Source organism: Hevea brasiliensis, chromosome 8, assembly GCF_030052815.1.
Source record: "Hevea brasiliensis isolate MT/VB/25A 57/8 chromosome 8, ASM3005281v1, whole genome shotgun sequence".
NCBI lineage: Eukaryota > Viridiplantae > Streptophyta > Magnoliopsida > Malpighiales > Euphorbiaceae > Hevea > Hevea brasiliensis.
Genome location: NC_079500.1, coordinates 14,140,202 through 14,155,047, shown reverse-complemented (window position 1 = coordinate 14,155,047; position 14,846 = coordinate 14,140,202). Strand labels below are relative to the sequence as shown.

Here is a 14,846-nt window from a genome sequence, read left to right as displayed (position 1 = left end):
ATGGCCAATGTCTAATGTTGCTCAATTGTCACAACTGAATAATCCTTTCAACTTCTATTTATGTTCCAGCAATCATACAATCAAAATAGTCATAAGGTACTGATAAATACTTTAATTAGCATCAAAAGTCCAACTGTCCCAGTGGATAGTTTACATAGGCATATAATCAATATCGTGTCTCATTTAAAACCAGATGTAAATACTCAGTCTTTTTATAATGATAAAATCCAAAGATGCATGTTTTGCATTGTTCTGTAATATGAAGTATTTGAAAGAGAGAAAAAAGAAAGAGAACTTTCTGCCATTATTTCTGAATAGTGAATCTTAGAACAGTCAAATATTTTTATTGATTTATTTCATGGGCTTTGGAAACAAAGACTAGAAGCTTCTTTGGAGTCACAAAATGTTTGTTGTGCGTCAGAGTTTTTGCTTGAACCATTGTACAAGATATTGTTAGCCGTATAACCGAGTAGCTACAAATTGCCCACATGTTCCAACTTTACATAATTCTATGGATTCAGTTCCATGTAAATGAACCCACACCAATGGAAACAATGAATAAAAATGACATGATGGTGATGAAGCCATGAGATTTTGTTGATATACAAAATTTATTATCAAAACTTTAAAATTACTAGTATAATATGAAATACACACTTCAAAGTTCAATTCAACAATATCAGCAAAATGCAACTTTAATTCTTGAATACATTTGAATTAGTAAACTTTATTAATAAGCAAATCAAAATGTATTTAAATTAGTAAACTTTATTAAAATTTGATAATAAATTACTAGGTTATGCAATCAAATTCAATATAACAATTTTTTTCCCCATAAGTTTTTAAAATTTTATATTAATAATAACATAAAAAATCATAAAAAAAAATTAAATGACAACAAATACATTAACGTTAATTAAAAAAAAAAGTAAAATGATTTTGATATATTTAAACATGACACGTCTAATGATGGAACTTTTAACTATTTTACAATGCCATAATATGCATATAATTTGAAGAAAAGTATCAAAGCTGATTGTTCAACTCAATTGTTGGCAAGCATAAAATCTCTTAACCAACCTAAGTTCAAGTGTGTTATTAAAATTAGTGCATGAATATTGTTAATTAACAGCATCAACCACCCAAACCACTTGAACTGCAACCAACTTGACCAATTCACAAGTTATTCAGCTGATTCAAGGAGGTTTGTACAGGTTTGCTTTAAATGGACCCATTAAGTAGATCAGATGGGCAAATAATCTGGTTCTCTTAATTCAACCAGCTAGGCTGGTCTACTTCTGAAAACCGTACCATGAAGTAGAACGCACTGGAAAGTATAATAATTTATTCATATATTTTAAGATAATTAAATGAAATAAGTATATTTTTCCATAAAAATAAAAATTTTCTAACAATTTGGGCTACCAAGGCCTGAGCTCAGGCCCCTCATTACTTTGAGTTTAATTCCAGGTCAAGCCTAGTGCAACCTGAGCCTCCAAGCATTAAATTTTACCAAGGCCCATTCCAGGCCCATCTCTACTACCCCTTTAAGAAAATAGCTAAACTAGAAACAGGTTTTGATTTCAAGATACAATCCAATTCCAGCAAAAAAAAAAAAGTAAACAACTTCAAGTTGATATGACAAAACCAAGCACAGAAAGTATATTCATCCAGCTAAGATTCAAGCACCTTGTCTGATTGATTACTGTCCCATGCAGCTAGTTAACTTGTTGGTCTTTTGACTATATAATTTATATGACTATTTTGTGGACATGTTGGTCAGCTCTGAATGTTGAAATTACACATTAATGAGTTTCAAGCTTGGAGCCATCAAGCAATAGGGAAAAAAATGCATATGATAAATAATCATTAAAGATCTAACTCAGAAATAAAAATGTCCAACTAAAAAATAGGATAGCAATGGCGGAACTAGAACTTTAAGAATGGTGTGGCCAAGTGCAATAGTAATAATGAAAAACTTACACATTTAAAGGCCAAAGTGAAAATTTTTAGATTTCAACGGGCAGTAAGTAATTGTAATTGTAAAAAGAGAGGAGAAATTTGAGGAATAAAGAGCTTGATTATTCTCTCAAGCTATTGGGGGGGGGGGGGGGGGGGTATAAATACTAATTAGAGAATATCTAAATGGGAAACTATATATTTACAAGAATAATTAGGAATCAATCAAATCTTCCTATTCCTATTTCTAAGGCATATGTACAGTATAACACTCCTAAAGCTGGAGGGTACATATTGCATGCTTCTAGCTTGTTACAAATATAACCAATCCTAGACCATCTGAAATTCCTATTTCTAAGGCTTATCTACAATAATCACATAACAATAAGAATGGAACAACATAAAATTTTCAAAAGTCAAGTAAAAATTCCCAGATTTAGCCAACTTAAAATTAAGAATAATGAAAATTTTGAAAATCAAATGTTGTAGGAAGGAAGATTTTCGAAATTTGGAGGGGGTGCAGTTATATATTTCTTAAAATATTTACGAAAAGTACAGATAAAAATAGAAATTACACAATTGGGATATGGGAAAGAAGAGGGGGGGCATGGAAGAGAGTGAGGGGGCCTGGCCCCTCCAACAATATATGTTATATAAGTATTCAACAAATGCCATCAAAAGTTAAACCAGTTCTTAAGCAAAAACTATTTCTAACCAAAAAAAATATATGAAATTGACACATTTTGACAGACCTCAAAAGCTCTCCAACTGCAAGTAAGGAACCATGTATGCTGTGAACAGGAGCATTTTTACCCAAGCCATCTTGTGTAGCCTCAAACATACGGTAGTACCTATCAAAAGCAAAACCAAATTGAATTTATCACTCAATAGAGTATAATTTTTTAAAAAATTACAAATCTATATATATGAGGAAAGCAACATTAAACTTTTCTCATAATAACCATCCACCAAGTACCACTCCCTTCTATGGAAGAGAAAAAGCAGCAATGAAGTCAAGAATTTGACACGCTAGAATTGACCAACAAATAAAAAGATCATCCAACTAAATGGGATTTTATGAGCTTTTACTCCTTTACTCAACACTTGGAAGAGTGGGCAAAGGCAATAATTAATTTTGAAGGGTAAAATTAAAATAATGCTAAAGTAAATGATCAACAAAGACTAGGGGTATGTAATTGGTCAGTTACTGAACTGAACTGTAAAAATCAAGTAACCAAATTCCTATAAAACCGAACCGAACTGAAATAATAGAAAAACTGAATCAAACCAAACCAATTCAGTTTTTCAATTCAATATAATATTTTTTTTCCCCACTAAGTAGTTTTTTAAATTTTATAGTTTTTTAAATTTTATAACAAAAATAATATAAAAAATAAAAAATTAATATTTTAAACATGATAAGTCTAATGATGGAACTTTTAAGTATTTTACAATACCTTAACATGTATTAAATTTGAAGAAAAGCATCAAACTACATTAAATCAGTTTGGTTTAGTTTTCAATTAAAATTGAACTCTTCTCAGTCCTAACAAAGACAATATCACTATTAAAGCATTGTATAAAGTCATTCAAGACCTTTTGCAAGTTTTTTCCAATTAATCAAGATTCTTAGACACAGGGTACTTCTTCAATCTCTTGAATCAAAAACCCACAACTACCATTTCAAAACTTTAGTTTATCCTAAAATTTTCTGATATTCTTCATCCTTTTTTTTTATAGAATCTCTCTCTCAAGGCCAATGATAAATCCAAGATTAACTTACCATCATTGGATATTAGAGAAAATAGTATTACATCTAATTAAATATTTCAAAAAGAAGATCCTTGATTCAAGTTGATCATCCTAGATGCTACATTGATTATGAACACACTATTAATTAGAATTCAATACAGCATGCAACAAAAACTTAAGGTTGAGACCATAAGCTCGTTTTCCTTAAGTTACTAGTACACCAAACATTTGAAAGACAGTCCCCAAGACAACATAGCCAAAGGAATAGCATCCAACACTTTCTAAGCTTTACAGCACAATAACCACCTCTCCTAGTTTTAAGCCCAATCCCACATTCTGTGAGCCCAATCCCACACTCCACACATAATCCCACTGTTTTCATGGTAAAATTTTCCGTATTTTTAAATGTGTAGAAAGCATTAGGCAACAGATAACTAGAATGTTTCCTAGTCAAAGGAAGAATCATTAAGCATATAACATGAATCCACCTCTAAGAGGAACGAGCAATCGAGCATACAAAAGCACTATTAAGCATATAGCCAACAGTACACTGAGTACTACTAGCTATCACTGGATATCAACAACCACCGCAATTTACCTTTTGTTTGTGTAATTCTCTCATATAACTGGAAAATTATTGGTCCAGATATCGACATGGTCTTTTTCATTAAAAAAAAAACTAATTTTAATGTATTCCAATTTCCAATTTTCTAAATAAAAACTATTTTACACAACAGAAAGGAGCCTAAAATCCCTCTTTGGTAAGGGTGTGCAATTCCAGTTTGGTTCGAGGTCTGCCTAAGAACCAAACTCAACTCAACTCAACTCAACTCAACTAAGCCTTTATCCCAAAAATTTGGGGTCAGCTATATGGATTCTCTTTCTCCATTCTAAACGATTTTGGGTTAAATTCTCGGAAATGTGTGATACTTCTAGGTCATGTTGTACTACTCTCTTCCAAGTCAGTTTAGGTCTACCCCTTTTTTTTCTTTCTATCATCTACCCTAATGTGCTCTACTTGTCTAACTGAAACCTCTGTATGTCTACGTTTTGCATAACCAAACCACATCAATCTCCCTTTTCTCAACTTATCCTCAATCGGTATCACTCCTACCTTTTCTCTAATACTCTCATTACGGACTTTATCTAGTCTAGTATAGCCACTCATCCACCTTAACATTCTCATCTCCGCAACTCTTATCTTAGACACATACGACTCCTTCAGTGCCCAACACTCACTACTATATAACATGGCCAGTCGTATGGCTGTACAGTAAAATTTTCCTTTCAACTTATTGGGAATCTTGCAATCACATAAAACTCCAGTGGCACGTCTCCACTTCAATTATCCAGCTTTAATCCTATGACTAACATCCTCCTCACATCCCCCATCTACTTGAAGGACTGAGCCGAGATATTTAAAGTGATTATTTTGGGACAGTATCACTCCATCCAAACTAACTCCTTCCCTATCACCAGTTCGGCTTTCACTGAACTTGCAATGCATGTATTCTGTCTTCGTTCTACTTAACTTAAAGCCCTTTGACTATAAAGTACTTCTCCAAAGTTCTAGCTTTCTATTAACTCCTTCTTGCATTTCATCTATCATAACTATATTATCCGCAAACATCATGCACCAAAGAACACTCTCTTGTATGTGTTTCGTTAATTCATCTAAAACTAATGTAAAAATGTAAGGGCTTACAGCTGAACCTTAGTATAATCCAACTGAAATGGGAAAATCTCTTGTGTCCCCTCTCACTATGCGTACAATAGTAGTTGCTCCTTCATACATGTCTTTGAACACTTGTATATACCTAATAGATACCCTCTTTTGTTCTAACACTCTCCATAATACATCTCTTGGAACACTATCATAAGCCTTCTCCAAATTGATAAAAACCATATGTAAATCTTTTCTCGCATCTCTATATTTCTCCATCATAAAGCCAAATTAATTGGGAGAGATGGAGTATCATGACGTCGATGTTCCACAACTCTCTTCCACAACTTCATAGTATGACTCATGAGTTTAATTCTCCTATAGTTTGAGCAACTCTGTATGTCTCCCTTATTTTTAAAAATAGGTACTAAAATACCCCTCCTCCATTCATCAGGTATTTTCTTTGAATTTATAATCTTATTAAATAATTTAGTTAACCATGTTACTCTCATATCTCCCAAACACTTCCACACTTCAATTGGTATTTCATCGGGTCCACAAGTTTTACCCACTTTCATTCTCTTAAGTGCTTCCTTTACTTCTAAATATCTAATCTTTCTAGTATAATTCACATTCTTTTCTATTGCTCTGTAGTCTATATTCACGCTATTACCATTTTGACTATTATTAAAAAGATCATCAAAATAATTTCTTCATCTTTCTTTAATGTCCTCATCTTTCACCCTGCCTAAGAACCAAAACTATATCAAAATTTTGGTACAATTCTGGTTTAGTTTTTCATTGTTTTGGTTCCGGTTCAGTACGATTCTTGGTTCTTCGACTCCAGTTCGATTTTTGAAACAATTTTATATAATTATTTTCTTAAAAAAGTCATATTTGAATTAGCACTTAAGTTTTGAATTGGGTTATTAATACATAATATATCATATAATATATTTTTTAACTATTTCTAAATTATATAATCCTTAACTATAAAGTGCACATATAATTTAGAATTAAGTATATTATATATATAGTAGTATAATATACATTTTAACGATTTATTAATTATGCAATATTTAACTATTAGATACAAATATAATTATGAATTTATATGTGTGTGTGTGTGTGTGTGTGTGTGTGTGTGTGTGTGTGTCTATATATATATATATATATATATATAGAGAGAGAGAGAGAGAGAGAGAATAAAAGTACATTTATAATTAAGAATTATAAGGTAATTTAATGTATATATTACTAAAGTTCTTAAGAAAGTATAGAGAAATAAAATATAGTAAAAGGTTCTATTTAGTTCACCATTAAAAATATATATATATATATATATATATAATTATATTAAAAATATATAATAAATAAAAAAAAGAACATATGGATAAATTTGGTTCTTTGTTTGGTCCTAATCAGTACAATTCCAGTTCGATTCTTTGTGAGTAACCAAAATCGAACCAAAGTATTAAAATAACTTCGATTAGGTACAGTTCTTCAATTTGGTTCGGGACCCCCAATGTTATGGAAAGTCAATCACTATATTATTTCTTTGTATATTCTGTATTATGTATTCCTATTTAGGAATTTAGGATTTCTTCCTAATTAGTAGAACACAATTATAGGAATCAATTGTATATATATACTCAAGTAAAGATTAATTGAAATTAAGGAGAATCATCTCTTTCTACATGATAACAAAGCAGGTCATCTATCTAGAGTGACTATTTGTTCTCACCACCTAGCTCAGGAGAGACCTTGGCCGCCGACCGACTGTTTCGACTCCGATCAACATCGCCGGCGTCGCCTCAACCCCCTCATTCCATTACAGTGTGCTGTTGCCTGATCCAGTACACCATTAAAGGACTTCTTAGGTTTGGCTTTCAGATCCTATTTCGGTATTTGCTTGATTTGTGATTTTGGGTTATTTTGCTGCTGTAAACACTTTGAATTAGCGTTTCGGTTAGTTTTCTTTGTCTCAACAAATGGCAGACAATAAGAATATTATTTCTGATGTGATTCCGGTAATGACTAAGATCACGGAATACAAACTTAATGGTTCGAATTATCTAGGGTGGAGTAAGACTGTTAGGGTCTATTTGCGTAGCATTGATAAGGATGATCACCTTACTAAAGATCCACCTACTGATGATACACGACAAACTTGGCTAAGAGAGGATACTCGGTTATTTTTGCAGCTTCCGAACTCGATTCACAGTGAGGTAATTAGTTTAATTAATCACTGTGAATTTGTTAAGGAATTAATAAATTACTTAGATTTTTTGTATTCTAGTAAAGAGAATATCTCACGTTTTTATGATGTTTGTAAGGCATTCTACCGTGCTGAGAAAGAAGATAAGTCTCTCACGACTTATTTTATGAATTTTAAACGGGTATATGAGGAACTTAATGTATTGTTGCCTTTTAGTCCTGATGTGAAAGTTCAGCAGGCCCAACGGGAGCAACTGGCTCTTATGAGTTTTCTTGCAGGCCTTCCTTCACAGTATGAGACTGCTAAATCTCAGATTCTCTTCAGTTCTGAGATTTCCTCTTTTCATGAAACGTTCACACGAGTCCTTCGTACAGAAAGTACCCAATCTTCACAACCTGCCAGTAGTGCTCTTATTAGCCGTAATCCAAATGGACAACAGGGTAATAGAAGAGGAAGTAGAGGAGGAATTACAGCAATGTAAGTAATCAGAATGGAGAGGCTAGTTCTAATCAGGACTCAAGAGGAGTCATTTGTTATTATTGCCATGAGCCTGGCCATACAAAATATAATTGTCCGCAACTTCAGAGGAAAAATCAGCGATCACAGATGGCAAATATAGCAGCAAAGGATTCTACAGTATCTTCCTCTGAGAAAACTATTTTGGTATCTGCAGAGAATTTTGCACAGTTTTCCCAGTATTAGGCATCTCTAAAGCCTACCAGTTCCCCTGTCACTACGATCGCTGAGTCAAATAAATCCACTACATGCCTTGTGTCTTCCTCATCCAAATGGGTTATTGATTCTGGTGCGACAGATCACATGACAGGTAATTCTAGTCCTTTATCTACTTTTCAGTCTAATCTCACTTCTTCTACGGTTACTTTAGCTCATGGTTCTACTTCTTGTGTCATGGATTCTGGAACTGCGAACCCGACTTCGTCAATTTCTTTGTCATTTGTTTAGTGTCTACCAAAATTCTCTTTTAATCTACTTTCTGTCAGTAAACTTACTCGCACCTTAAATTGTTCTGTTTCTTTTTTTCCTGACCAGTGTTTGTTTCAGGAACTTACGACGAAGCAGATTATTGGTAGAAGACGTGAGTCAGGTGGTCTCTACATTCTGGAAAATCATGTACCGCGGTCGCTTGTTTGCTTCAGTACCTTAACGCCTTTTGAAGCTCGTTGTAAATTGGGTCATCCTTCTTTGTCTACCATGAAGAAGCTGTGTTCTCAGTTTCAGTCTTTATCAGTACTAGAATGTGAGTCATGTCAGTTTGCAAAACATCATCGTTTGCCTTCTGTGTCTAGAGTCAATAAACGGGCTTCATCCCCTTTTGAGTTAGTTCATTCTGATGTTTGAGGTCCTTGTTCTGTTACTTCTAAAACTGGATTTCGTTATTTTGTTACTTTTGTTGAAGATTACTTTCGTGTTACCTGGTTATATTTAATGAAGAATCGTTCTGAATTGTTTTCTATCTTTTGTGCCTTTTGTAATGAAATCAAAACTCAATTTAATATTTTTGTGCCCATATTAAAAAATGACAATGCCAAAGAATACTTTTCAGCACAATTTCAGTCTTATATGACACAAAATGGCATTCTTCATCAGTCTTCCTGTGTAAATACCCCATCCCAAAATAGCGTGGCCAAAAGAAAAAATCGGCATCTTCTTGAGGTAACTCGTGCTCTTCTTTTTCAAATGAAAGTTCCTAAACACTTTTGGGCGGATGCAATTTCTACGGCATATTTTTTTATCAATCGTATGCCGTCTTCTATCCTTAATGGGGATATTCCTTATACTGCTTTGTTTGCTACAAAATCTTTATTCCCTATTGAACCCCGTATTTTTTTGTTGTACCTGTTTTGTGCGTGATGCTCGTCCACAGATTATTAAATTGGATCCAAAGTCTCTCAAATGTGTCTTCCTTGGGTACTCCAGGCTCCAAAAAGGGTGCCGCTGTTTCTCTCCTACTCTTAATCGTTATCTTGTTACTGCAGATGTCACATTTTTTGAGTCCACTCCATTTTTTCCTCCATCATCTGTGTATGAGAGTCAGGGAAAAGAGGATGATCTCTTAATATATACTGTCCAACCAATGTCTAATCCTCTCCTACAGTCTGATCCTTTTGTCTCTAGACCTACTCGACCTCACGTTATTCATGTTTATTCCAGGAGATTAGAGATTCCTGACTCAAATCCTCCACCAGCTACTTCGTTGGAAGATCCTGTACCTTATACTGATCATGATTCTGATCTAGACTTACACATTGCTCTTCATAAAGGTAAACGTTCATGTACTTACCCTATCTCTTCTTTTGCTTCTTATAATCAATTTACTTCTTGTTCTCGGTGTTTTGTTACTTCTTTAAACTCTGTTCTTATCCCTAATACTGTTGGTGAAGCACTGTCTCATTCTGGCTGGTGTGCTGCTATGAAAGAGGAAATGGAGGCTTTAGAGCTAATGGTACATGGGAACTATTGCCTTTGCCCACTGGTAAGAAAGCTATTGGTTGCAAATGGGTATTTACAGTAAAGGTAAATCCTAATGGTTCTGTGGCTAAGTTAAAAGCAAGCCTTGTAGCAAAAGAATATGCTCAGACATATGGAGTTGACTACTCTGACACTTTTTCTCCTGTAGCTAAACTTACTTCTGTTCGCTTGTTTATCTGTTTAGCAGCTACATATGATTGGCCCCTGCACCAATTGGATATCAAGAATGCTTTCCTTCATAGTGATCTTCAGGAGGAGGTGCATATGGAGCAACCACCTGGATTTGTTGCTCAGGGAGAGTTGGGTAAAGTTTGTAGGCTTCGAAAGTCTCTTTACGGCATGAAACAAAGTCCTAGGGCCAGGTTTGGGAGATTCAATGAAGCAGTACAGGAATTTGGTATGCAAAAGAGTAAGTGTGATCACTCAGTATTTTATAGGCAATCTGAGGCTGGTCTAATTCTCCCGGTAGTCTATGTGGATGACATTGTTATCACTGGGAGTGACTCTGCAAGTATTTCATCTCTTAAAACCTTCTTCCAAACTCAGTTTCAGACCAAAGACTTGGGATTGTTAAAGTATTTCTTGGGTATTGAAGTTATGAAAAGTAAGAAGGGTATTTTCTTGTCTCAAAGAAAATATGTCCTCGATTTATTAATAGAGACAGGAAAATTAGATGCTAAGCCTTGTAATACACCAATGACTCCAAATTTACAACTGTTAGCAGGGGATAGTGAGTTGTTTAAAGATCCAGAGAGATACAGGGGATTGGTAGGAAAATTGAACTACCTTATAGTCACTCGTCCTGACATTGCTTATGCCGTTAATGTGGTAAACCAGTTTATGTCTTCCCCAACTGTTGCTCATTGGGAAGCCTTGGGACAAATCTTGTGTTATCTGAAGGGCGCTTCAACATTGTCTTTATAACACAGCAATTTACCATAAAATTGTCAATGGAAATTTTGTAATTTGGAGAAAGCAAAAAAATTTTAAAAAGAAAAATAGTTGAGGGGTGTGTACGACAACATTTTAAGTTAAGGTACTGCATCACAATGGCCTACAATCAAGACATATTACATCAAGTCCTGAGAGAGAGAGAGAGAGAGAGAGAGAGAGAGAGAGCACTACCCCCACTCCTCCTTATGTGCCTCCATAACACAAATCTCTAGAACACCAAGAAAACAACATGTTATCCTCTAGAACATATTTAGCCTCTATCACGACCCAACGAAAAACTTCCTTCCCAACCATGCATCTCTACAACCACTTCCCCAAGGATAGCTTCGTTGAAAAGCACAAGATTCTTCATCCCTGACCCAGCTTTCAAGTTTCAACATAGAAAGGACCCCCTCACATTTTACCAAATGATATATAAATTTATTCCTCTAATCCACAAAGGAACCTCCTCTGGATGATTTCCAACCTTTTAGCCACCAAAGTCAGAAAGCAATAAAATAGATTTAAACCGGAAAATCTATTATATTGCTTCTCATGAAAGTTAGCAAATCTTTTTAACAAGATTGTCTCCTCTACCAACTACCTTCTTTCAAAATTCTCAATCATCTATAAAGCTCTTTATTCTTACGTGTCTCCAATGAGAGGTCAAATGACAAAGCACAGGTTAAACAATCTACCAAGTACCGCTCTCATGGTTGGCAAAATTTGAGCTTCTTGATGCCAAATATATTTACTTTAACGAAATTAAAATATCTCATAAAATATAATGTACTAACCATTGCACACGCCAACGTGTCTCACGCTTTTCAATAACTCGAAGGCAAGCACGCAATGCCTCCACTGCCCTCTCTCTAACCTCTAGTGTTGGATGCCTTAGAGCAATCCAGATAGCATCAACGAATTCAGGTACATGAACATTGAATACTGTGGAAGCATTTTCTGCCATTTCCTGCCATGGTCAATACACAAAGCATATGTCTTGAAAATGAAGAAATTTCTAATAACTGAAGGAACATGTTAACCAAATCTGGATTCCCCTAGTCCATGGTGAGTGAGTCTTCCTAACTTCATCAATAAATAAAACACACTGGTACTGAAAGAAAACAACATTTTTTGCCATTTACTTGTGAGAGAGAAAAAAAATGCCTTACTTTTAAGATCGAAACAGCAGCAAAAAGACGGTATTCCGCTCTGTCATTGCGAAGCCAATCTAGTGCCATTTTTATCTATGGCAATAAGAAATTTCAGATGATGTAAGGCAAGAGAAGATGCTAAACATTGAGTAAGCGCATAACAAACCTGAAATTCCACTTCATCTGCAGTCATTGCCCCACCAGCCCTGGCCAAGTGTCCAAGAACTCTACTAGCAAGGGTCAATACATCACGATCCCTCTTTACCTCAAACACATTCCGCATGTAAATAGAAAACTTAGAGACCTTAGAGGCATTCTCCCCAAGTGCCACATCTATCAACTCGCCAATAGCTCTTAAAGCTCCCAAATTTTCAGCAACTTCGTTACTTTCCAGAAGACTAGAAATTCGTTCATATAACTGATCCATAAAGCGCGAAAATGCTTCTCCACTAAGATCACGAGCTTCTTCCTCCAAATGTTTTCTTAAGGCTAAAACAGTCCCTTCCTGCACAAAGCATAAGATAAATAACATACTTAAGTAATTGAACAAGTTAAATCAGACAAATATGCAGTTTTAAAGATGCAATCAGTTAAACATGAAAGCAACAGAACACAAAACTCAAACATCAGTTCCACTTCAGTGAACAAACTAGAAGTAATACAAAATGGTAAAACCGTCCCCTATGAACACCACAGAACACACCTAGAAGCTCTATCTCAAGCTAGATTAATTTAATTGATAAACAAAAGAACACTCTCAACAATAAAACAGCTAGACTGAGACTAAAGCTAACCAATATTTCACACTAACCTTTTAAAACTAAAGCCTCACTCCAGCACTCCAATTAATCAGCATACAATTAGTAACTAATAAAGCAGACAAAACACAATTCTCTAGCCTTTGGTCTTCTTCTGACTTCATTTTCCGAGAAAACAAACAGCAAAAAAAAATTTGGCCAAAAATGAAAAGTAAACAAAATTATCCATACCTTGGGGTTGCCACGGGTGCAGAGGTCTGCAATTATGCGATTGAGAGCATCAAAGCTGCCGCCACCGGGGCCGGCGGAGGCAGGTCCCAGAAAACGGAGCGACTGGGACGTGGAGGCCATTCTATTGGCTGGCACAAGAAAAACCTAAAAATCGCAAAGCTCGGCCTCGTTACTATGCGGATCTTGTTTAAGACATCGGCTTGTAGATGTTGAGAGATTTTTCTTTCTCCTTTTTTTCAGTTCTCCCCGTCTTCTGTTCAAATAGAGTTAGATGTAAACGTAGTGCCTTGCGAGCACGCGTGGTCTTTAGTGATTAGAAGTTGAGCTCCAGCTAACACTAGGTCGGTTCGGTTCCGAACCCAAAACCAGAAAACTTAATTCATGAAAAATACTAAACGAACCGAATTATTAGAAGAACTGAATCGGTTCGGTTAGGTTAAAAACCATCCTTTCTGCAAAATCCTTAAGCCCCAAATTCTTCTATTCTCGAACATACCATTTCAATTCCTAAACAGTGAACACCCTGTTCCTTAAGGCTGAATATTTGACTTAAAACGAATTAAATTAAATTGAATTATTAAAATTAAATTAATTAAATTATTATATTTTAAAAATTAAATAAAATTAAAATAAATAAAAAATCAAATTAAACTAAATACTTTGAATCAATAAATTTTTAAATTTAAATAAATTTTTTAATTTAAATTTAATTTTTAATGATCATTAATTAATAAAATTAAATAATTTATATATAAAATTTTAAATAATATATAAATTTATTATAAAAATAAATTAATTTAAATTTTAATAATTTAATTTAATTAATTTTTTTAAAAAATAATTAAAATTTTTAAAATATAAAATTAAATCAAATTATTTTAAAAATCAAATCAAATTAACAAATTAAGAGTTATTATTCAATTTATTCGTTCAAACCCTTCAGCGCTCAACCCAATCCTCAGTCAAAAAAAAAAAAATCTCCAAATCATCATCAACAACAACAAATCGTTGGCATAAAAACTTCCCCAAATCATCAACGACGACAAATATACAAATATGCTAAATTGCTAATCAACGTTTCATTTTCTCCAAAAAAAAACTCAAATCGCATTTTACAGAATCAAAATAAACAAATATGCAAATTATACATGCAACGCAGGCGAGACGAACCCAGACCAGAGGCGATCTTTCTTGGACATGCAGGTATAGCACAGAGGCGAGGTAAACCGACTACCGAGTGTAATTAAAAGCGATGACCCATTCAGTAACAGGCAATGAGTTGATTCTTGACAGGACAAAATCATGACTTGTTTCCCTCGCAAATGCGATGACCCATCTGTCAAAGGCTGAGAGGGGAGGAATTGGAGGACAGGGTATGAGCCAAGAATCTAATAAAAAAGAATTAGAGAAGAGGAAAGAGGAAAACGGCGAGAAGGAGGAAGAGGAGGAAGAGGGACGGCAAATGGTGAGATTCGTGAGAAGAAGAAGAAGAAGAAGAAGTGAAAGGGAGCATGGAACAGAACGTGTAATGTGGGGCCAAGGGCAGCAGAGCAGAAGAGGTTAAGGTTTCATAATGGACATCACTAGTGTCTTCCGGTATTGCATTGGTTAGTGATAAAAATTGGTTCGATTCGACTAATTCGGTTTTTCTCTAGAAATCAAATCAAATAACTGAAATTAACTGAACC

At 34.5% G+C, this 14,846-nt stretch overlaps 1 protein-coding gene across 4 annotated transcripts in view; it reads right to left on the bottom strand.

Moving 5' to 3' along the window:
* LOC110648417 (serine/threonine-protein kinase TOR) overlaps positions 1-13,445 on the bottom strand; it is a 73,331-nt gene extending 59,886 nt beyond the window's left edge. For 2 of the 4 annotated variants that reach the window (XM_058151357.1, XM_058151358.1), the window contains exons 1-5: positions 13,159-13,444; positions 12,336-12,674; positions 12,188-12,262; positions 11,813-11,985; positions 2,712-2,810 (exon numbers count right to left, since the gene is read on the bottom strand). In XM_058151357.1, the coding sequence (XP_058007340.1) occupies positions 2,712-2,810; positions 11,813-11,985; positions 12,188-12,262; positions 12,336-12,674; positions 13,159-13,278 (806 nt within the window). In that variant the 5' untranslated portion in view covers positions 13,279-13,444. Of the gene's footprint in view, positions 1-2,711; positions 2,811-11,812; positions 11,986-12,187; positions 12,263-12,335; positions 12,675-12,980; positions 13,137-13,158 lie in introns of those variants that run through there. The other 2 variants (XM_058151360.1, XM_058151359.1) reach the window with 2 other exon arrangements.
* Positions 13,446-14,846: the final 1,401 nt, after the last annotated feature.